A 25,016-nucleotide genomic window follows, 5' to 3' on the forward strand; every position below is an offset into this window, starting at 1 on the left:
AGAAAGTCCAGAATATAATTGGCTAGAGGAAGGTTGTTTTGAAGCTGCAAAACCAGCATATGCTCATCTCCTCCCCACTCAGAGACATCAGGTCGTTCATCTGAATCTCTCTCCTTCTCCTCTTTCCCACCAATTGTTCCAGGCTCTTCCTCCAGCTTCCTTACATTCACTGCTGGGCAGGAACTTTCATTGGTTGCCTTTTTCCTACTTCTCTTCTTGCCCTTCCAGGTCTCTCCAGCCTCCTGGTTCCATTAGATCATTTAATCATAGGTATTGCCCAGAGGAAAGGATCCAGCATTTGTCCGCTTTGAGCTTTGGCAGAGACCCTTAAAGGGGCAGTGGGACATGGAGGGAGACCCCCGTTGAATGCCCCTGCACACCTGTTCACAATGACACAGACAATACTTATTTCTCAACATATTGATGGACTGGGCATTTTTTTGAACCTGGGCTTATGCTGACTTGCATGCTGACTTACCTACAAGAACGAGAGAATGTTGGTAGATTTCTGAGGCCATTTAATTATATATTTTATACTTTAGATGTAAAATAGATTAATCTTGTCTTCTGTTTTTAGGGAATGCCTGAGCAGTGGGCTCGGCTGTTACAAACCTCAAATATCACCAAGCTAGAACAGAAGAAGAACCCCCAGGCTGTGCTAGATGTTTTGAAGTTTTATGATTCTAAAGATACAGCAAGACAGAAATATTTGAGCTTCTCTGCTACAGGTGTGACTTCAGAGTATTTTGGGCAAATTTATGGTGAATTTCAGAGTGTTCTTGATGGAACCATAAATGAGAGCAGTAATATGTAATGAAGTTATTCAGGATAGTGGACCAGTGAATGAAGTTATGTGGGAGCAACTTTCAGTTGACACAACTAAAATTGATCTTGCTGAGTGGCAAACGGAGGATTGAATTTAACACACATCCATAGTAAGGATTATATTAGCCATTTGGAGGCAGTCTGTCAAAAAGTATATTAGAGAGTGATCTGCTTCTGATTTTAAAGACGACATTTACTTCTTAATAATTTTTTGGGGAGAAGGTGTGTTGGAAAATGTTTTGGGAACATGTTTGGAAAATTTTGCTTTCAGAATGTTAGGCTGTCATTAAATCATGAAGAACCTGGAACAGTTACAAGTGTTTATTATATCTGGTTTTGTATGGAAAAAGAAAAGTCTCTTAAGTACATTTAAATAGTAAATAATTATATTGTATTTCTCCATACTTGTTTAGTAAAGAGGATTTTTTAAGTGAGTGCATTGTAATGAAAATCTCAGAGAAGGATAGGATTTTTGGTTCACATTTCAGTTGAGGTTGTTCTCTTAAGAACAAGGGTGTGATTTACAGTACCTTTCATTTGCATTATTATTCCTCTGTTAATAATCATACTTAAATCTTGTTGGGGTGTGCAATTACATTGAATAATTTTCAAACTGTTCTCTTTTAGAAAAGGATGGATTCCCTTCAGGAGCACCAGCAGTAAGCTTGTTTAGCATATTATATTCTTTGCATGTGTTCAGAATGCTTTATTGTGTTTCTTTATTCGAGATGTCTCATCAGTGAATCATATTAATTTTAAAAAATGGGGGGGGAGTTCAGTTCATCATAACATAATTCCTGTCAAATTATCCAAACTTGATAGTTCACTTCCCCTCAAACCTAGCTATGGTCAGTATGCCTCCCCAACCCTTGGTTGGAATGTACCCTTATTGTACAGTTCTGGAGAATTGTGTCACAATCTTTAATGTATAACTAGCCAGACAATAGAAGCCCTTCTTTCAATTTTTGCTCATTGAAATAGTTCCCTATTGCATAAAGACTTGACTATAATACTAGGAGTAGCTAGAATGGAGATTTCCAAAAAGTGCAAGAGTCTGGATGTATTGTCATGGAATACTTAGATAAATCCAGTTTGCTGCATTACACTTAACATGTAAAATGAGAGTAAGAAAAGTAATAGAACAAGACAAATTTATGGAAACTTGGTATTTTTTTATTTGTATATGTTAATAATTCTGCCTCAGTTGGGTGACCCCCAGTTGGACTACCTCAGTTGGGTGTAACCACATCAGAATCGCTTACATTCAGTAATAGTTGTTGGATGAATAAAGCTTTGTTGTGTACTCAGTGTAGTGTAGTAGACAGAGTTTGGGAATTGGGTTCAATTCTCCACTCGGCCATGGAAGTTCAGGGTGGTCTTGGTAGTAGAACTATTCCTTAAATACCTCACTTACCTTGAAAGCCCTGTTAGGGTTGCTATAAGTTAGTTCCAACTTGATGGGACACAACATTATGTTTTATCTGCCTCCTGACTCTTTGACTTAGCTTTTAATCATTGAAGATTAACTGTAATAGTTATTAATGTTTTTATATTCAAGACATTGATATCTGTATTCTAGTCTAAAAATATGTCATTACTTATATAATTAGTAAGAGGTTGCTGTTACATCAAAAATAAGGATCAATAAATTCACTCACAAGAATGTCTTTCTTACCTTTCCCATTAGAGTTGGCGTTAATGACAGTGACTGGAATATAATATTTTGTAGTCTACTATTAATGTTCTTATAATGTAGCTTTCCTATTTTATAGCTCAGTTATTCTATTATTTTCTTTAAAAAATAGCCCAATGCAAAAGTCACAGAACCTTCTGCAACAGCTGAAGAGGAAGATGATGATGATGTGGCTCCTCCTGTTGTTGCCCCACGACCAGATCATACAAAATCAGTGAGGGCTTTTTTTTTTCACTGCATAGTTGTTCTTTTACTCTTCTTGTTTGTAATGTAGCTTTCTATGAATTGTAGAATTTGTATAAATTGGTTAAAAACATAAAATGGAAGTTTGTAGTTCCAATCTCACCTTAGTCTGACTCACTTTATGATTTAGGCAAATCCCTAGCTTTCAGCTTCAGTCTTAATCTATAGCAGGGAAATAATTCTGATATGCTTGTTGTAACAGTGGGACCTGTTTTTTTAAAAAACAGCACAACATCCCTTAAGCTTATGAACATTTTCTGTTTCTCTTCTGCAACTAATAGTATTTATTGGTGAATAAGTACATTCAGTTCTCATTGGGCTACGTTGAGGATTAAGTTTTTGTTTTTATCTCCTTAAGGTAAAAATTTAAATTTTTACAAATTTTACTGTTTTGTTTGCTTGTTTCCTAATGTCCTGCTTTAGCTTCATTTTTGTCAGGATTCAGTACCTGAGTTTACTATTAGAGACTTGACTGATTTTGATTCTTTACAAGTATTTGGCCAGTAAGAGAAAAACGAGGCTTGAATTCATACTTTTGTGTTTAGATGTAATGGTTGAATTATGATGAAACTATCAGCTAAATACAAGATTAGTCCAGTAGAACCACTAAAATCTATGAGTCATAAGTTAGATGTTACTCATACAGTTGTGTTCAAAATTATTCAGCCCCCACTGAAATTGAATGTTTTGGCCATTTTGACATTGATTTTGATCATTCAGTCATCTTGCTTACATTTACATGAAAGAGGCACTTGTAGGTCAGAGAAATATAACCTTAAGTTTATAATGAAATAACCACAAATGTCTTTTCTGTGCTCACATCATTATTAGTTTTTATTCAACCCCCAAGTGACATTCAATCTTAGTACTTAGTACAACATCCTTTTACAGTTATAACAGCTTTTAAACGTGAAACATAGCTTGACACAAGTGTCTTGCAGTGATCTACGAGTATCTTCGCCCATTCTTCATGGGCAAAAGCCTCCAGTTCAGTCAAATTCTTAGGCTTGCGCACTGCAACTGCTTTCTTTAAGTCCCACCAGAGGTTCTCAATCGGATTTAAGTCTGGTGACTGCGATGGCCACTCCAAAATGTTCCAGCCTTTCCTCTGCAACCATGCTCTAGTGCACTGGTTCTTAACCTTGGGTTACTCAGGAGTTTTGGACTGCAACTCCCAGAAGCCTTCACCACCAACTGTGCTGGCTGGGGTTTCTGGGAGTTGCAGTTCAAAAGCATCCGAGTAACAAAGGTTAAGAACCTCTGCTCTAGTGGACTTGGAGGTATGCTTGGGATCATTGTCCTGTTGAAAGGTCCAACGTCTCCCAAGCCTCAGGTGTGTGACGGACTGCATCACATTTTCATCCAATATCTCCTGGTACTGAAGAGAATTCATGGTACCTTGTACACGCTGAAGCTTCCCTGTACCTGCAGAAGCAAAACAGCCCCAAAGCATTATTGACCCTCCGCCATGCTTCACAGTAGGCAAGGTGCTCTTTTCGTCATATGCCTTGTTCTTCCTCCTCCAAACATAGCGTTGATCCATGGGCCCAAACAGTTCTAATTTTGTTTCATCAGTCCACAGAACACTATCCCACAACTTTTGTGGTTTGCCCACATGACTTTTGGCATACTGCAGTCGACTCTTCTTATTCTTGGGAGACAGCAAGGGGGTGCGCCTGGGGGTTCTGACATGGAGACCTTCATTACGCAGTGTGTGCCTTATTGTCTGAAACTTCTATACCCACATCTGACAAATCTTTTTTCAGTTCCTCAGCAGTCACACGGGGACTTTTCACCACTCTACGCTTTAGGTAGCGCACAGCAGTCGAAGTCAGCATCTTCTTTCTTCCACGACCAGGTAGCATTTCAACAGTGCCCTTTGCCTTGAATTTGTGAATGATGCTTCCTATGGGGTCTCTTGGTATGTTTAACTTCTTTGCAATCTTCTTATAGCCATTGCCCTTCCTGTGAAGACAAATCACCTCTTCTCTTGTCTTCCTGGACCATTCTCTTGACTTCACCATGTTTGTAACCACACCAGTAAATGTCTAGAAGGAGCTGAGTATCACAGTCATTTTAAAGCTGCCTAATTGGTGCTTATTATGCTTGATTGGTGCTCGGTGACATCCACAGGTGTTTTCAATACCTGATCGAAAACACCTGAATGAACCTCTCTTCTTCAGAGTGGTAGTCTTTAAGGGGTTGAATAATTGTGGCAATGAAGAAACCACAAAAGAAACATTTACTACTGTATTACATAAACAATTGATGTTATTTTAGTTGCATTTGGTTCTTTAAAATGTCCTTGTAGGATTTCATTCTGAATACAATTCCAAATGTACACTATAGTCCCTAAACCCCTTTACAGCATTGGGGGTTGAATAATTTTGAACACAACTGTAGGTCTTATGAAATTCAGTGGTCTACTTTAGTTAAGATTAATATTGGATTTAGCATATACAAGGTTGTAATGCTGAACATCATAAACTGGCATAAGGAAGCTGTTCTGTACCACATTTCTGTGAAGCTGTCATTCAAATCTGGAGTCTCAAATGTATCAAGGATTTGTATGACAATACACATTAATGGAGAAAAATAAGGAAGACAAGTTTGTAAAACTGAACTCTTAACATCTGCAAGCCACATCAAATTTCTGTATCAGTTGATAGAATTTAGTAATTATGGAGCCATACTGCCTAGAAGGATAACTATAAATCCCTACTAGAGATATTAAACACTTGTGGCAATTGAAACCTGGAAAGATATCAGTTATACACACACCATGATATTACAACAGACACCTTGTTTTCTTGCAGATTTATACACGGTCAGTAATGGATCCTATCTCAGCACCATCTGGTGACTTGGGGGATAGTGCTGCTAAATCAGGTGATAAACAGAAAAAGAAAGCTAAGATGTCAGATGAAGAGATCATGGAAAGGCTACGTGAGTTGGAATTTTAAATTAAATGGTTACTCAGAAAGCTTATGTAATTAGCCTAAAGTCATGTGTGGTGACTGATGTATTAACAATTGTCCCTTTCTATTATATGATTTGATTAATTTTTATGGCATAGTTTGTCATAAGAACTGTGGACACATCTTGTATTTTGGGTATAAAATAAATACAGGTATTTATTTTGTAAGTACTGGAGAAATGCTGAAGCAAAAACCTTTCTGAGGAGCAAATTCAGAGTTCACATTGTTTGTGCACTGTTGTTCACAGGAAGCAAATGTTTTAATGAGCTGTTTTGAATAGCCCAGTTACCGATCTTCCCACTTATACTAAATAGTTATAAAGTATAAAGGTATTCCAAAACATAATAGCCAAATGGCCAGCCGTAATGGAAGCAAAGCAGACTTTTGATGCTCTAATGATTACATCTATAAATCATAACAAAGGTAACATATATCATGAGTAGTTTGTAAATAGAAATTCTTTGCAAAGGGTTAAATCAGTATCTTGGGGTTGAAGAAAATATGATGACTTGGATTTTGACTTTTTTTCTTCAAATATAACAGTGTTTGCATTTGCAAAAGAGGTTTTCTTCCTTCTCCCTGTACCCTACAAAATATGTGCTGTTGAAAACTGAGGGTCTCATGGGAGTGGCTTGGGATATGATGCATTATAGAAGGAGGCATTGGTAGATGTTGCCTATTCCTCTGAAATGAAGAGAGGAAAAATTAGTGACCTAAGTCTTTTAAAAAAAATTATATTGTTTAAAAGGTGTATATATTTATTTTCAGAGGAATACAGTAGTGCATATCAGTTATTTTATAATATTGTGTATGCCTCTTTTAGGAACTATTGTGAGTATTGGAGATCCCAAGAAAAAATATACCCGATACGAAAAGATAGGGCAGGGGTGAGTGTTTATAAATATTTTCTATATTTGTTAGTTATTTGCCACCAAGTCAGAATTGACTTAAAATGACCCTAATAAGGCTGTCAAGGTAAGTGAAATATTTAAGGAGTGATTTTACCAGTTCCACCTTCCTAGTGAGTTTCTGTGGCCAAGTTGGGATTTGAACTCTAATCTTCAGAGTCCTAGTCCACCACTCAGTCTACTACACTGGGGGTTTCAATGTAGCAAATACTCAGAAGTGATGTACCATTCCCTTCTTACTGATTATGTAATGTGTTTCTTAAGATAGTGTATTTTCCCCTCCTGTTTGGCATTTGTTTGCTGCTTATGAAACAAAAAAATACTAGCAATAGAGTAAAAAGCAACAGACACCATATGCAAATCTTCAACAGAAGGAGAAAACTTGTAACATTTATACTTTTTAAAAAATTATTTGCTGTTTTGAATGAGCTGGAATATTATGAGCAAGAATTCTAAAGACTCTTTCCCACTACTTTTAGGTGGATTTATTCCAAACTAGCTAACCTTAGTGTTCTATACTGAGGTGTTTCTAAAAATCTGTTTAAAAGGGACAGATTTAACTTTTCCTGTGTTGTTTTATATAGACTTTGATCCAATTTTAATGTATAATTAATTTCCTAGAGAAAATTGAAGTACAGTAAAACTATCCTGGAAAGATAATGCAGCTGTTTTTGTTCATGCAGCTGTATGTTCAGTATTGGAAATATTCATTTAATTATATATTTTCCTTTCACAGAGCATCAGGTACAGTTTTCATCGCCATAGATGTGGCAACAGGACAGGAGGTAAGAACAGTATGTTTTTTGATCCTTTGCATTTTCATTACAGAGCTGCAAAATTGAATGTGTTAGGGTTTTCTTTCTTCAAACCTGCAAAACTCATACCCATTTACAAGTAGCAAATTCCTCATAATTGTCAGCAGAAGTACAGTGGTGCCTCGCATAGCGAGGTTAATTGGTTCAAAAAAAAACATCGCTATGGGAGAACATCGCTAAATGAAACGCGTTTTCCCATAGAGATGCATTGAAAACCCGATAATCAGTTCTAATAGGAACGGATTATCCGGTTTTCTCCCCCACCATCGGACGCAGTGCTTTGGGAGAAGCTTGGGGGGGGGGGGAGAGATGGGATCGGCTCCTGCCTTCTCCCCCACCACCTGGCTGCTCCCAAAGGGCTGCCCTGACTGTGCTTGCAGCAGCGGAGGAGGTGCCCGGTGGAGGAGAAGGCAGGAGCCGATCTGGCCTTTCTCTTCCACCGGGCACCTCCTCCACGGCTGCAAGCACAGTCGGGGCAGCCCTTTGGGAGCAGCCGGGCTGCTCCAAAGAAAGGCAGAAGCCGATCCGATCTCCCCCCCCCCCACCGGGCGGCTTCTCCCGCTGCGCCCGATGGTGGGGGGGGGGGAGATCGGCCATGGCTGGGAGTTGCCGCTGCAGGTCGGATCCGGGCATCCGGATCCCCCACCCTCCCCCCGCGGCTTGGATCTGACCTGCGCTCACAGGATACCCGTTCAGTTTCATTCTGTTCTTTTCAGCTCAGTTATTGAATCTATCAAGATCTTTTTGAATTTTGCTTTGATCTTCTAGGGTATTAACTATTCCACCCAATTTTGTGTCATTTGCAAATCTGATAAGCATTCTCTGCACCCCCTCATCTTTCTCATTAATAAAAATGTTGAAGAGCACCAGGCCCAGGACAGAGCCTTGTAATATCCCACTTGTTATTTCCTCCCAGTTTGAGGAGGAGCCCTTGATATTCACGCTTTGAGTATGATTCTGTAACCAAGTGTCTCCACCTGAGAGTTGTTATATCCAGCCCACACCTAATTTGCTTGCTTCCAAAAACAGGCAGTGCTTCAAAAAGGTCACCAGAGATTACATACAAGACAGAGCAATGTGGCTGGAGATGAGAAGCACTAAGGGAAAAGTGATATTGGATACTGGAAGCTGCCTAGAGTGGTCAAGTGGACCAGATAGGCGGGGTATAAATAAATAAATAAATAAATAAATAAATAAATATCGACAATACGGGATTCAGAGGATCAGCAATATTCAGAGGGCCAGCAATAAGTAATAAGTGTCCTACAGCTATGATAGTGAGGGAAAGGAGGATTCTAGGCTTAAAGGGAGTGTATGTCAATCTAGGAATCTGTTTTAGTAGGAAAGAGGTCAAACAGAAATTCTTCAAAATAAGCCTACTCAGATAGACAAAACAAAATTGCAGAACAATGTTTCTAAGAAAACAGCATAGAAAGGGGCAAGTAAAATGTGTTTAAAATGAAATAAAATAACTTCAAGAAATAAAAAACAGTGAGGGGTCAATGCAATGAGAGAATATCTTAAAGATATCACTTCACATGTGTAAAAAAAGTAGGCAGGTAAGGACACCATGTAATTGAAAACAGTATGATGCTAGGAATGGCACTGCTTAACCTATAAAGGAAATAACATTCATATATTTTGGAGTACTGGCAGTTGCTATCACTAATATGTTTCTTTTTCTTTCAATTAATATTTTTGTTGCTGCTTCATTAATGTTCCTAGAAGATGGTGCCAGTTATGTGGATCAATTGAACTACTGTATTTTTTGCTCTATAAGATGCGCTTTTTCCACCCCAAAAAGTGGGTGGGAAAGTCTGTGCGTCTTATGGAGCGAAGCATGTGATTTTGCCACCACTGGCCCCTCAGGGGGGAGCCTCCCAAGGGTCCGTGTCTGCCTTCCAGGACCCTTGGGAGGCTCCCCCCACCCCCTATGGGGCCAGCAGGGCGAAATCGCCAGCTTCCAATACCGTTTTGAGGCTTGGGAAGCCTCAAAAGGATCCTGGAAGCTGGCAATTTTGCCCCCACTGGTCCTGTGGGGGGCAGGGTGAGCCTCCAAAGGGTTCTAGTGTGTGTTTGAGGACCCTTTGGAGGCTCACTCTGCCCCCCCGGGGGCGAAATCGCCACCTTCAGGGACTCTTCTGAAGCTTCCGAAGCCTCAAAAGAGTCCCAGAAGGTGGCGATTTCGCCCCCTCTGGCCCCCGGGGAGGGCAGGGTGATCCTCCAAAGGGGTCCTGGAACACACCCTAGGACCCTTTGGAGGCTCACCCTGCCCCCCGTGGGGCCAGAGGGGGCGAAATCGCCACCTTCTGGGACTCTTTTGAGGCTTGGGAAGCTTCAGAAGAGTCCCTGAAAGTGGCAATTCCGACCCCTCTGGCCCACGGGGGGGGGGGGCTGGGTGAGCCTCCAAAGGGTCCTAGGGTGTGTTCCATAAGATGGACCTCTCCATTTAGGAGAAGAAAACATATTATTTTTTCCTGTTTTCTTCTCCTAAAAATTTGGTGCGTCTTATGGAGAGGTGCATCTTATGGAGCGAAAAATACGGTATCTTCAACTAAATGGTTGTTACATCAGCTAAAGAAATGCAAGAATGGCTGTCTGCCTTTTGATAGGGATCTTGGTAAAAGTTAGTGTTGCAGCAGTTTTACAGTTGGTGAATAGATTTTTTTTACCCTTTCAGGTTGCTATTAAACAGATAAATCTTCAGAAACAACCCAAGAAAGAGTTAATTATCAATGAAATACTGGTAATGAAAGAATTGAAGAACCCAAACATAGTCAACTTTCTGGACAGGTAACTAAGCCTATGGTTTAGTAATGAGAGAAAAATTTGGACATGGGAGTCCAAGGGTCCAAACCTTACTCAACAATGAAGCGTAAATCCTTCTGCAAATAATTCTTTCTGTTCTTCCATTACATAAGAATATTTTGAAGCTGTGATGCTATTCAGTGTTATCTGTTTTAGGAACTTAAGTGAGGTGACATATTTCTTTTAAGTCATTAATACACTTGCAGAATTTCCAGACCTGTACTTTGTACTTTGGAAACAAGGTAACCAGTACCAGATTGCTGTTGCTGACAACACGCACACATCAGTTTTCCTGTTCGAGTCGTAGCATGCTTTTTGGAATAGCACATACTTAAATGTAAATTCTAGCTTTCAAACTACTGTTTAAGTGTACTGAAGTTTTGCTGTGTGTTTTTCTATTTTAGTTATCTAGTTGGAGATGAGCTCTTTGTTGTAATGGAGTATCTGGCTGGTGGGTCGCTCACAGATGTTGTTACAGAGACTTGTATGGATGAGGCACAGATTGCTGCTGTCTGCAGAGAAGTGAGTATGGGAAGATTAGAGGAAGGATGAATTGCATTTCAGTGATAGAGGCGTTGACTCTGTCATTGGAGATTTATAATTTGGGTTTATAAGAGAGAGACCTCCCCTTGCCCCCCATGCGCACTCACCCCTGTGCCACCTGTTTGCACCTGTGTGCATGCTCTGGCTTGCCCGCACGAGTGCCGTGCCATTTGCGCATGCACATAGGCGGGTGCGGGCCCGCATGAGCGTGCACCACTGTTTGTGTATGCGCACGAGCAGCTGTGCATGTGCGCAAATGGAGGCACACACTTGTGTGTGTCTGCGCATGCCTGTGCACATGCACAAATGGCGGCACTACACTCGTGTGGGCACCCGCCCGCCCGTGCCAGAGAGCGTGCATGCTTGTTCGTGCATGTGCGTGAGCGCAGGGGGTGCCCTGTCTTCCCCAGCCGGTCCACAGACCGGAAAAGGTTGGGGAACACTGGGCTAGAACATCTAGTGAGGATCAAATTGAGCTGATGCCAATGCTTGGATCTTGGATGTCTACAAGAGACTGTGTCGAAGCTTTGTTCAGCCCCTCACAGCTGAACAAAGTCACAAATGCCTCTGTTAAAAGGGCCGTTGAGGAAAGAACATCTTTAGAGTTTTCATAATTTGGAGGTGACTTGATGGCACGTATCAAGAACAAATAAAGCTTTTAGGGAAGTGTTAAGAATTCTGATTTTTAAATAAAGCTTTCCTAATTGTTTTACAGTGGTACCTCGCTTAACGAGCGCACCGTAGAACGACGAATTTGCATAGCGATCCGTTTTTTTAATCGCTAATTCGAAGGCATACCGACGGTTCCAATGGGCGAAAATTGCTTAGCGACGATCGGTAAGCGTTTCGCTTACCGATTTTCGCTTAGCGATTTTTTCAGTCAGCTGTTCGGTGGTTCCAAAATGGCCACCAGACGCCCAAAATGGCCGCGTGCAGCGTTTTTGCGCCCTGCCCCCGCTTACCGAGGGCGCGAAAATGGCAGCCGGATGGGGGAAACATCGCAGAACGGTGAGTTTTGTGCCCATTTGGAATGCATTAAACTTTGTTCTAATGGGCTTTTCCGTTCCGTATAGGGATGTTTCCCCATAGCGAAGGTTAATCCAGAACGGATTAACCTCGCTATGCGGGGCACCACTGTATTTGGTGCCTTACGATTATTTTTGCTTTTCTTTTTGGTATTATTAAATCACCATTTGGGGGTTAATAATTGTCTTTCGGTAATGTGAATTTTACATGTGTTTTCACACCATCATTTCCATTACTTCCATATAGTGTTTACAGGCACTGGAATTCCTACATGCCAACCAAGTGATTCACAGGGATATTAAAAGTGACAATGTCCTCTTGGGAATGGATGGATCAGTTAAGCTGAGTAAGTGCATGACAACTAATGTGTGCATTGATATATACAACTACATAGCTAGATGATCTTTTTTCTAAAATGGCTAGAAATCAAAGGTCTCTAGGCAACATGTATCTCATGAAGGCCGCCAGTGCACCCTCCCTCCACAAAAGACTTGGCCTAAAGATGATTGATCCCAAAAGGTGCCATGGCTGGTCAAAGATTGTGTCTCCTCCCACCTGTTTTTTTTATGTTGCCCATTTAGCAAATAGCTGCTCTGGATATAAAGCTTTTAGTAGCTCATGCTCACTAAAGTTGGAGCATGTAGCTGAGCGATGGGAAGACTGTATCAGAATACTACATAAATGCTTAGATTCCAATATAAATGATATATCTACAAGTAGTTTGTTGGCTTTTAAACAAAGCAAGCTATATCCATTCCATTGATAAATACAAAGCAAATCATAATTTGCTTTGTTTTCCTATTGCATGTGTGTTCTTATTCTTAAGCCAGCAGGTGGCAGTCTCAATCTGACAGTTTTTGGGAATTGGTTGACCAGTATCCTTAGTAGAGTTTTCTTGACCACCTGTATCACCTCAAGCCCCATCCTGTATTAACATTGGGTTCCATACAGAAATTAGGACATAATATTTGGATAATTGAAAGAAGGAAGCAAGTAAGTACAAAAAGTGAATAACTTCTGTGTTCAGTAATTTGCACGGTAGTTTTAATTTTTCCACTGCAAACCATGGATTATTGAAGAAATAGAAGTGTTCTTATCGTAAAATATTGATACATACAACCAGCAGTAAATAATTCAAATTTTGTCAATAGTAGTGCCACACACTAATTGGGCAGTGTAAAAGTGGAATGAATGAATGAATGAATAAAATCTTAGCTTAGGAATTAAAACATAGAGGGTGTTCTACAAAAATGAGTGGTAACATTTTTCATAAAGGAGAAGGAAAAAAAATCTAAAACAAGGGATGGTTGTTATCTGTATTAGACAACTAAAATATCAAAACTGACTAAGCTTTTGAGTACTACAGGACTTTTTTTTCATATGTCCAATGTTTCTCCCTGTTTGCTAGGAATATGGTGCATTAAGTCATAGAGTTCCAAATTCCTTCACTGACACGTGGCAGAAACAGGGTCTCTTTGGTTTATATATACATAGTAGAATAAATTTCTGAGAGGCTATATTAGTCTGTACTATTTCTACTCCAGGTGAATGCACCCACATGTGAAAGATAGACTTCAATTATACAACTGATACATAGAAAATAAACTTGGCTAAAATTTGTTATCTGCTGCTTCTTTTTAAGTTGCAGGGACATTTCTTATATGGGAATTTATAAAAGTGAAACATCTCAGTCCGTTGCTTGAGTCTGTAGTTGGTATACATCTGTGACAATAAGATGGTAGAAATGACTGCAGCATTTATGCTTCATGGGAATCAACTCCAGTAGTGTGCTTCTACTTGTAAAAAAAGTCACATGCATACAAAACTACCAGAGCAATGAGAGAGGTTTTATCCTAGTTGTTTGCTTATTATGGCGACTCTTCAATTGTTTTAATATAGGGAGCATTAAAATGTGATTTGACATGTAATCTGAAATGCTGCTGTCAGTTGTATCATCTCAGCATTCTGCTGTACATCTTAATCTGAAAGCACAGTGGGGAGTCAGATTCCTGACCTGGGTACTCTAGTTCAGTGGTTCTTAACGTGGGCGATAATGCCCCCCAGGGGGCGATTTCATTTTTCAGGGGGGCGATAGAATTAAAAGGGGCGGTGTGGGGGTGCTGGAGCAGAAGGGGGCGGTAGGGGGGCCCTGGAGCAAGCCAAACCTGTTAAGATGGCTGCAGCCTTTTTACAGTGTGCATGAATATATATTTTCCTCCAATCTTAATTTAGTTTCAGAGTTTTCGTCTTGTAATTTTTAGTTCCTGCATTGTGGTTTGTTTTTATGCCCTTTTTATATTTCTTTTTGTGTCTTAAAATTTGCTTGCAACTAAATCATTAAATATTTTTGGGGCATTTCATTTTCTTAGAATTGAATTTTGTTTTCAGGGGTCATTGGATTTAAGTGTCATAAATAAATAAATAAATAAATAAATAAATAAATAAATAAATAAATAAATAAATAAATAAATAAATAAATAAATAAGATATCATCACCGCAGGGAGGGGGGCGGTGATAACTTCCTCAATGGCTCAAGGGGGCGTTTCTTTCAAAAAGGTTAAATACCACTGCTCTAGTTCACTGTGCTACCCAACCATCTGTAGCCTGGGCTTAAAGGATCCTGGAACTTTCAGGGATCTCTGCCTTAACAATTCCTCACTATTCACATCTCTTACATCAGTGACATAAATTGTTCATGGAGTCTTCTGATATATTGAGAGAGTATAGTAGGAGGATTACAATTTTTGCAATTTTTTCTGAAAGTATAAATTGAGTAATACACATTTTAGGATACCTCAGGTAATAAGTGTCTGATTAATGAATTTAAATTGGTGTTTTTTCTTGTCTTCCTTGCAGCTGATTTTGGATTCTGTGCTCAGATTACTCCAGAGCAAAGCAAACGTAGTACTATGGTTGGGACACCTTACTGGATGGCTCCTGAAGTGGTCACGCGAAAGGCCTATGGTCCTAAAGTGGATATCTGGTCCCTGGGTATTATGGCCATTGAAATGGTTGAGGGCGAGCCTCCGTATCTTAACGAAAATCCTTTGAGGGTAAAGTATTGTTGATTTCAAGAACAGTTTGCCTAGGTGTGCATTAATAATGGCAGGTCAAAGAGAAAAGGTTGTGTGATCTTTTGCAAGTGGAAACATTTGCATGCGAAAACAGGCATTAGTAGTGAAGCGTATGATGCTTCTAGTTTGGTTTCTGTTTAGTATCTAATGCCAGTGGAATGGAGCATTAGCATTCAGGTGAGAGAGGGACCAGCATGGAGTTTTCTGCTTTAGGTGTAACAGGTTACATTTTTAAATCTCAGAGTTGTAGAACAGTGGTGGAGAGTTTTCTCTCCAGGCTGTTTGCCAGCATCAAATGGCATCAAAGTGAGGAACGCTCACACCATCTTCCTCTTCCTCCCGCTCTCCTACTCCAGTGGGCTGCCAGAGTACGGGCAGATTGCTCTTGCCTGGAAGCTTGTAGGGGCCATTGAAATTAGGTTATGGATTTTTTTTTACTTGCTTCAGGTGATTTTATAGCTCGTGAAAGATTGTGCTAGTTGGCTCTTGGGTATCTGAGTTATCCAGTAGTAAAATCATAGTTCAGATAAGCTTTTCCGTATTCCATTGTAGTTGTTCTACATTCCATCTTGCTAAATGTGTTGAACTTCAGTTTAAAATGGAACTGATATTTTAAATCAGTAGTTTTAAACGAGCAGTCGTAAAAGGTATAACTTTAGGCCTTAATTCAATAAAACAGTATGAATTAAGATCCATACAAGCTAAAGTGTTTTGAGCTTTTCAGCCCAGCTTCTGATGCTGCTTAAGATACAACTTGCTTCTTCGGATGGAGCCTAATAAACTTCTAAGGAATCTAAGATTGCCAGGAACATTGCAGAAAACTACCATTTCAGAATAATGCATCACATTCTTTCAATTTGTGTGATTTGTACTCCAGTACACATATAATAGAATGAAAGCAACTTTTTAAGTTTTTGTAACCGAAATGTTTTGTTTCACTTTCTTCTTATAGGCATTATATTTGATAGCAACAAATGGCACCCCAGAACTGCAGAACCCAGAAAAACTCTCCCCAATATTCCGTGACTTTTTGAATAGTTGTTTGGAAATGGATGTAGAGAAGAGAGGATCAGCCAAAGAACTGTTACAGGTAAAGGGACTGAAATCTTTCAAATAACATTTCTTGAAAGCCTGTGTACATATAGAAGACTGATATAATTGGCGAATTCTGAAGAGTGTGGGATAGAATAAAAGTAACGCGATATCTTTACAGATGGGGAAATGTTTGGTAGAGAAATTCCCAGTACAGTGGTGCCTCGCTTAGCGATCGCTCCGTTGAGTGACGAAATCGCTTAGCGATGGGGTTTAAGCGATCGCAAAAGCGATCGCTTAGTGATGGTCCCTATGGGGAAAATTCGCTTTGCGATGATTGTGGGGAAGCGATCATCGCAAAGCCCCCATTTTTGGCCAGCTGACCGGCGGTTTCAAAATGGCCGCCCGCTGTGTTGCCTCGCTTTAAAGGCACCGAAAATGGCCGCCCCATGGAGGATTTTCGCTTAAGGTTAGTTTTGAAGCCCATAGGAACGCATTAATGGCGTTTTAATGCGTTTCTATGGGCTTTTTGAATCCATTTAGCGATGAAATCGCTTAGCAATGTTTTTTACTGCACGGATTAACGTCGGTAAGCAAGGCACCACTGTACAGGTAATTTGACCAGGGCATTTCCTTTTGTCTTCTTCTTGAATTGTTGAGGAAACTAATTTAGTTTCCCTGGTCATCTCCATACTCTCTTATATGCCCTTTCCAGGAGCAGGAAGGAAACCTAGACTGCACCAAGCTGTGTAGCAAGCTGGTATACTGAAATTCCTTTTGTCTCCTGCTCTCACTCCTTCACCCAATTTGCTTTATCTGTTGCTGATCCCACTGTGCTTCAGGGGCAAGATCCAGCAGGGGTAGCCAGAGTGCCTTACAACTTTGGTCATTCTCTTCCCAAGGGGATAGGCAGAGAGGGGTTTTCTCTTTGGGTTGCTGGCTAAAGCCTGCCTGAAGGGAATCCCACTGCCCCATTTACAAAGACGTGGGGGATCACTTCACTCAGGCTTCCCATGTCTTTCTATGCCCCTGTGGCATAGACGGGAAGCCTGACCAAAGAAATCCCACCCACCCCCAACTCCCTGTTGTTTTTGCAAATATCAGGGGGATCACTTTGGTCAGACTTCTGCTGTCTTTCTGTGCCTGCTGTGGGGGCATAGAAACAGGAAACCTGAACCAAAAGATTTCCCCTCCCCCTATCCTTGCAAAGACAGTGGGGTGGGTAGATCACTTTGATCAGGCTTCCACGGTCTATGCCATAGGGGCATAGACAGAGGAAGCCTGAACCAAGCGATTCCCCCCAGTGTCTCTGCAAAAACAGAGGTGGGGGGAATCCCTTGGGTCAGACTTCCATTGTGTTTCTATGCCCACCTAGGCATAGAAAGATGGGGAAAGCCTGACCAAAGCTACTGAAGTAGCAGTTGGAAGGAAATTTTCTTAAACAGGCCCACAGGCTGGCTAAAAAACAAAAAAGACCCGTTGAATTGATGAATTGATTCATGGTTTGTTGGGCCACGGGGGGTGGGTGGGTGGTTCGTGGTTCATCAAGATTTATTTATTATTTTATTTCTTTATTTAACTTATATGCTGCCCACTCTACCCAAAGGTCTCTGGGCAGCTTACAACAATTAAAATACAATAAAAAGATAAAAAACAATTCAAATACAATTAAAATATATACTCTAAAAATTGCCATCAGGGCCCACCGTTGATACTATTTCAATTAAAAGCCTTCTGGAACAGAAGATTGATGATCTATGAATCAAGACAAAGCCTCATTTTGGCGATTCATCCCTATCTCTATTCATAAGATATAAATCATTGCCTCTGTTAGCGGGGTGTTGAAAGTCTACAGAAAGGGGGTTAAACTGTAACTGCCTGTTGCATTGAATGGGGCAGACTGTAATTTCTGCTAGCTAGAATTAGAAACCCTCTTCAAATCACAGTTTCTAGTTCTTGTTGTTTAGTCGTTAAGTCATGTTCAACCCCTTGTGACCGTACGGACCAGAGCACACCAGACCTTCCTATCTTCCACTGCCTCCCGGAGTTCTAGTTCTAGTTGCAGTCAAACTGAAGGAAACTGTAGTGTATAATTCTAAGTTTTGCCTTACAATTGAATAAACTCTGCTGCTGTCTTAGAGACTGGAAGCAGGTACAGTGGTGCCTCGCTTAGCGAGTGCTTCGCTATGCGATGAATTCGCATAGCGAGGGGGTCCAGGCCATCTCTGGAGCGTTCGCTCAGCGATGGCCCCTATAGCGTTTTTTCGCTTTGCGATGATCGCTAAGCAATTCGCTTAGCGATTTTCGCAGAGCGAAGCGGGGAGAACAGCTGATCGGCGGTTCCAAAATGGCCACCGGAAGGTCCGTGCCGCATTTTCGCGCCCTGCCCTCGCCTACCGAGGGCGCGAAAATGGCGGCGCTATGGAAAAACATCGCTTAACGGTGAGTTTTAAAGCCATAGGAACGCATTGAACAAAGTTCAATGCGTTTCTATGGCTTTTTTATTCCCGTTTAGTGATGTTTTCGCATAGCGAAGGTTAATCCGGAACGGATTAACCTCGCTATGTGAGGCACCACTGTACTTTGTTGGTGTATTTCCATTCCAGTCTCCATCAGTCTGTTAAATTCTTGCCTTACTCACATGTGATATTTTGCTTTTTGCCTAAATATAATGTAATATAATTTTAATTCTTTACTGTTTATAAAGCAGTCATCTTGAAATGTTCCTGTTTTAATTTACTTTGAAACATCCTTTCATTAAAAGGTTATTTCTTTAATTTACTTTTAGCATCCGTTCCTGAAATTGGCCAAACCCTTATCAAGTTTGACGCCATTGATCTTAGCAGCCAAAGAAGCAATGAAGAGTAACCGTTAGCAGTGCTGCTATGGCCCTTATGATTTTTGTTTTTTATTTTTTTAAAAAATCTTCATAATATATAAATGGTTGCTCTTGTTAGGGGGGTTGAAAGTCTGCAGAAGGGGAAATATCTTTCACCTTGAAGATAAATGAGAAGAAGAAAATTGGTGGTTTTAGTGAACTCTTCTTGGAGTCTGGAAGAAGTTGTGAACTGAATCACTGGCCCCTTCAATCCTTCTGCAGACAGCTCAGAAGTTTATATTACTATGTCTCAGAGTTGTTGGTTTTGATGACTTTGCTGTACTAGATCCCACTCATTGTGCTCTTCTGAGCACTTTCAATACTTGAACAACAGATTCAAGCTTTTAGGGGAAGGCATTACTTTGATCAACTTGCCTCTCTCTCCCTTTTTCTTAGTCATTCATTCAAGATATGGCGACTCTTGAGTTGTTAAAGGCAGATATAGTAGAAATGTGAATGTTCCTATTAGTCCCATTTTCTTAATGTACAATTTAGTAACTATTGTAGCATTAACCACCCAGCTACCTAGGAACCTGATTTTACAGTGACTGTTCTGAAAGACAGAAGAACATGGACAGAGAGGGAAGAAGATGGCTTTGCAAAGTTTGGTGTGGAATTTTGTTGCATGGACTTCTTAATATAAGGGAAAGATGCCTCTGAATTTTGGAGATAGAATATAAGTTTGGAAATGGAGGAAAGTGCTGCATTTCTTAATGTTTAAATCATCCTTTGGGCATGGGAAGAGAACCTGGTTCCTATGAATTGTCTTCCACTCCTCCTTTGCCTTTGTAGGTTTGTTGATAACATTTTAAAGGGATGTCTTGAAAGTGTGTGGTTTTGTAGCAAAGTGCTGTATCCATGTTCTGACTTGGGCTTTGGGCTTTATGCTGGTGCCTTCTGAATTTTTAAATTACCCTTCTTTATATTAAATACGTTTTGTATATGTTGTACATTTTCCCTCCAAAAGCAGCTTTGGAGTTGTCAGGACGAAATGCTAGAGCTTTCTTCCTTTATATATATAGACACAGACACACACACACAAGTAGATGCACCATTCTACTAACAGAAGATCAAGCAGATTTGCAAAAAATAGAAAAGCCAAGACATTTTGTATAACACAGCCAACTGAAGCTTCTGAACACCAAAGTGCCATTCTGTGGTGACAAAATTGGAGGTAGTAGATTAGTTAGATACAGCAGTAGTGAATTGGCTTACAAGTGGCTGGAAGAACATGCCTTCTCATGGTTGTCCTGCTTCTTGAAAAAGCATATCTACTATAACTGTAGCCAAACACAAGATTAAGTGCCTCCCTAAATCAAAGGAAATGATTGGAGCTGTAGAGAAATTGGAGTTCTGTATGAGGTGGACTAATAGATGATTGGGACGGCTTTGTTACTCACATCAGCCTTTTGAAATCACTGTGTGTTAATATGCAGCTTATCTTGATGGAGAATTCCTCAGTGATAATGTGCCAAACAATAATGTTAAGACTCGTTAATTTGGTGCTGTAGCTTTCTCACATTTCTGGTCAGTATTTTGGGGAGGATATCTTGAAACCTGGTTAGGAGGCAACCTGTTACATCTTTTCTGATGATTGGTGGAAAGCCTTTTTCTAAATACTGAGCAATAGCAATGTCTGTTCGTGTAAGATCATCATATTTATGCTGGATTATCATGAAAAGATTGCCAGATGCCAGATTCTGAGCTACTGCATCACAAGGAACTCCATTGCTTCAGATCTTGGAGCTTTTGAATCCAGCTTTGTGCCAACAATTGCCTTATTTATGCAACTCAAAGCAATGCCACACTCCACTCTGCAGCTCTGTAACCTAACCATTAACTTTCAGAACATTTGGAATGTGTTTTTATTTGGTCTGAGGAGGTGTGATTTCTTGTCTGAGTCGTACTTTAGGTAGTGTTCTTTTGTCATGGCTTGTGATACTGTTATTATAAAAGTTTAAACAGCCTTGCCTTTAATTTGATATATGTGAATTAAACCAAGAGATTTAAAAAAACCCTTACAGTTAATTTTAATCTTCTTGCCATTGGGTCTTTGTCTGTTGCTGGCAATGGAATATGTGGAACCCATGACTCCTGCAATGTAATTATGTGTTAGTGTTTTGTGATTTTCTTAATCATAGCAAGCTATTTTAGAATATGTGTTTTGAAACAAAAACATTCTTTTAACATCATTTTCTAAAAAAATCTGCAAATAGCAGTTGACTGCTTCTTTGAAAGGATTTGGAAATCTTTCCTTGAAGTTGATTACAATTTGGATTAGCTCAGGAGTTGAAGTACATCCTGTGACCGGTCTTGTATCTTTGTGATATTCAGTATTCACACAGTATGTTTGTAAAAATGTAACTTGTGGCTCAGCCATGCATTAATCTAATTTCTGTATCCTCTGTTGGCTAGAAAGGATATGGGGCAAAAATTAGGGGTAGAATAGAACAGAAATGAGAATTAGTGAACAGAGGAGCCACCATGATGTAAACCATTACAATGAACCATTCTCATTTATTATAAAGGAGTGTATGTAGTTTGTATGGTACACTTATTGCAAGAGTGGCCTTTTAGGCCAGATGAGCGGGGTATAAATCAAATAAATAAAGTGTCTTAAACCCTGTTTTGGAAATGGGAAAAATCATCATTTGAGAGGTTTGGTTTGGACTTCTAAGCAGAGTGATCATGACCCTGGAGAATAGCTTGTTAGCCTACTTTAAGTGGAATATTGATTTCTAACTGACCTTCCTGCTAAATGTGTCTCAGCCAAATTTCTGGGTACTAATGTAATATTGACTAATTGATTGAAGCACTTTGGCAGCTTGCTTGCACTCCATTGTGACTTTTTGGTTGGCCTACACTGAATAGTGAGACAGCCAAGCATTATCCTGAATGCTCCAGCATAGGACCAGTTTCCAGTCCTGTTGTGCATCATTATACAAGTTAATTATGTAGGGGTGTCAGGAGGATGTGAGCATGCAGTAGAGAGTTCCAAGACCTACTTCATAGCATCAGCATTCAGTTTGGGCTAGCAGAAAGTCACCATGGATTGTTGTGACAGCATGTACAACCTCCCCAAGTACTTATCTGGTCGGCTTTTGAGTCTTGGGCATATTTGGAGTGGCACATTATAGTATATGGTGTGAAACATTAGGGAGGAGAAGTTTATCTCATTCCATGGCAGCAGGCTTATCTGAAAGTGTGAGATCCCAGGGCTCCCCCCATCCCAGAATTTGAAACAGACCTGATTGCTGCAACAACAAAAACGGCTCAGTATATGCTCACTAGGATGGAGACATTTTACTATTGGTTCAGCATATATTTGATTAACTTAAGCGGTCACCAGATGTATACTTTGGAGTAGTTTGGTGTAAATTAACTCAACTGTTGAGTTGAAGAATTTCTGTCTTCATAGCTTGAATTAAGTACATCTTAAAATACATTTCTTCATTGTTCCTTTTCTATCAGTTTGTCAGATAAAAATGAAAGTAGTGCGAGCTTCAAGTTTTTTTTATTGTCCTCAGATTTTGTTGCCTTTTGTTTAATTTAATCCCATTCTGTTATTTAATTGTTACTGCAATATTAACTACTGTATTTGACTATGTTTAATGACTTCATTCTTTCAGGGCTAGAAATAAACATTATTAAAATGTGTGATGTTTATCATTTCTCCACCTCTTTTTGTGTGTCTTAATAATAGTAGATAAAAGAGTACAGGTAATTTTTTTTAGGAGGATATGGTATGATAATTTATTTGGAACAGACTTGCGTCTTAATTTTAATTTGTTTTCAAAACTTTCCTAATGGACAGAGACCAGCTGTGATATCTCCATAGTGTTGCATAGTGAGACCAGCTGTGATATCTCCATAGTGTAGAATGTAAAGGCATTCTATATTTCTGTATTTTTCTGCTATTTTGCAAATGGCTGTGGAGTTAATGCAACCTGTCTTTCAAACAATTGTTTGCCAATGCAGCACTTCAGTAGCTCCAACTGCTATCAGTGGTTAGTTAGCATATGATTCCAAGTAAATTTATTTCCCCTTTTTCAAAAGTCACGCTGAACGCCACAAGGTTCTGGCTTGTGCTACAAAACTCTCATTCTATACACCTTCCTGTTGTCTCAGTATCCACAACAAGGTACAAGGCAGCAGTATGAACTGAAATTGAACAGTATCTGATATTCCTCTTCCGTTATTTAATGAGGCCATAAACCTGATAAAAATTAATGGTAAAGGTAACTTTAAAAATTAACAGTTTCCCCCTCACACAAAGGATGTGAGTTGTTCCTAGTGATAATTGTAACTTATAGTTATAGCCCCATGGGACAAATAAATCACAAGTAACTAGTTATTTAAAAGTAGTTGCTTCTAAACTTTAGCTGTGAAACTTTCATTTTTTATCCACAAAAAGAAGTGAAAATCTCATATACTACTGTTCATCAGAAAATCTGATTTCTTCCAGTAATAGAATAGCTTCATGAATAATCTTACTAATAGGTCTCACAAACAGAAGCCAACTTTTAAGAGTCAAATGAGTCCATGAGGCTAAAAGGTTGTTAACATAAGGTGTCAAAGATATGTACCAAACTGTTAATTTTAAACTTTTGCTTAATATTCTGTCCACCCTTATAAATTCATCCTGTGATGCCCAATGTAGAATGAATTACTTATGGCTCAGGTGGGCATCCAATGTTGTCATACATTGTTGGTCATGGTCTCCTGCTGCTGCATAAAGAGGTCTTGGATTTAGATATTTCCACTAATTTTGACTCCCCACATGGACTTTTAGCTCCTTTCCTTTTATTCCAGCTTGAGCCTTCAAATTTCCTCAACCAGAATGAAGAAGATAAATCAAAACATCTGGCAGTGTGTCCTCTGTAGCTTATTGCGAGTGATGGTTTAGTGAAGACCAGGACACCCAGTTCTATTGGAACATTTCATAGAGCAAATATCTAGGGCACGCAGATGTATGGGGTGAGGTATTGTTAACAGACCTGCTATGTGGACACACATCAGTTCACATTGTTGAGAATAGGTGTAAGCATGGGATCTTTGGATGCTGGTTGTAGTGTGTCAGGATGAATTATCTCAGTATTTACTATGATACAAGCACTGTTTCACAAAGGGAATTGGCTTGATTAACAAATATAAAGCACATACCAGCTAATGCAAACAGGTATTTTAAAATGGGGAAGTATTGGGTCAAATGAGCCAATACACCAAAGCGAGGAGATGGAGAAAGACTGAAAGGAAGCTGTCTTTAGAATCCCATGTCCTGGGCATTTCAAATGCGAGTGACGGAACTAAAATAACTGAGCTTCTGAATCCAACATCCTATATAAAGAATTTGGGAAGGGACAAGTTATTTGGTTTCATATGCCTGCCTTGACTAACCTGAGGCAAAATGTTAGGAACAGCACAAAGATAAAAGCATGCTAAATTGTCAGCTGTTCTTAGAGATACCTCTGAGTTTCTTTGTTTTTTTTAACATCTAAATTTGTTTCATTATCTGTAGGATGCTGTTTAAATGCTTTCTCTCTCATTGGTGTATGTCTATATGCATTTCCTCATTCCCCAAAATAAATTTGTGCTCACTAGACTTGTACAGAAGTGGTAGAACTTACCAGCAGTTACAACGATTTGAAGCTACATGTGTTTTCCCCAAAGAATGCCTGGATGATAACTTGGCTGTAAAAGCTCCTTCAGGGCCACAAATTGTAGCTATTCTCAGGGAGCAAACGGCCACCTCTTCTAAACATCAGGGTTAACTATGCAAAAGAAGCAATGGACATAAATCTAACATCAGAAACCACAATACAAAACCCCATGTCTAATCATTTCAGTCTACCAGGGCATTCTTCACAGGATATGAAAGTTGTCATTCTCAAAACAACAACAAAAAAACAACAACAAAAAAACCTACAGAGCAGTAATGCAGAGGGAAACAACTGAGATAAAATGTATACACGTGATGGACATTCATAGAAAAGGATTGAATATAATTTCAGGGTTTCTAAACTCATTACCAAATATAATACATATGCAGTTGTTTTAGTCTGATGAAGTGGACTTGTCCATGAAAACTCGCATTAAAAAATACAAAAGTCTCTAAAGTCCTACCATTTTTAAGTGTATTTTTTTTACTGTATTCACCTATAATACTTACAAAGTTGTCTATGCTGTTTTCTT

The 25,016-nt window shown here is 39.6% G+C and overlaps 1 protein-coding gene across 3 annotated transcripts in view; it reads left to right on the top strand.

The window, feature by feature from the left end:
• Positions 1-22,481, top strand: part of PAK2 (p21 (RAC1) activated kinase 2) — a 43,437-nt gene extending 20,956 nt beyond the window's left edge. For all 3 annotated transcript variants that reach the window (XM_020786366.3, XM_020786367.3, XM_072995872.2), the window contains exons 4-15: positions 578-728; positions 1,453-1,484; positions 2,631-2,732; positions 5,578-5,707; positions 6,563-6,626; positions 7,384-7,432; positions 10,143-10,255; positions 10,675-10,792; positions 12,086-12,185; positions 14,697-14,893; positions 15,867-16,004; positions 18,735-22,481. In XM_020786366.3, the coding sequence (XP_020642025.1) occupies positions 578-728; positions 1,453-1,484; positions 2,631-2,732; positions 5,578-5,707; positions 6,563-6,626; positions 7,384-7,432; positions 10,143-10,255; positions 10,675-10,792; positions 12,086-12,185; positions 14,697-14,893; positions 15,867-16,004; positions 18,735-18,821 (1,281 nt within the window). In that variant the 3' untranslated portion in view covers positions 18,822-22,481. The remainder of the gene's footprint in view (positions 1-577; positions 729-1,452; positions 1,485-2,630; positions 2,733-5,577; positions 5,708-6,562; positions 6,627-7,383; positions 7,433-10,142; positions 10,256-10,674; positions 10,793-12,085; positions 12,186-14,696; positions 14,894-15,866; positions 16,005-18,734) is intronic.
• The last annotated feature ends 2,535 nt before the right edge of the window (positions 22,482-25,016 follow it).

The sequence above is a fragment of the Pogona vitticeps genome, chromosome 3 (genome assembly GCF_051106095.1).
Source record: "Pogona vitticeps strain Pit_001003342236 chromosome 3, PviZW2.1, whole genome shotgun sequence".
In the NCBI taxonomy this organism is placed as follows: Eukaryota; Metazoa; Chordata; class Lepidosauria; order Squamata; family Agamidae; genus Pogona; species Pogona vitticeps.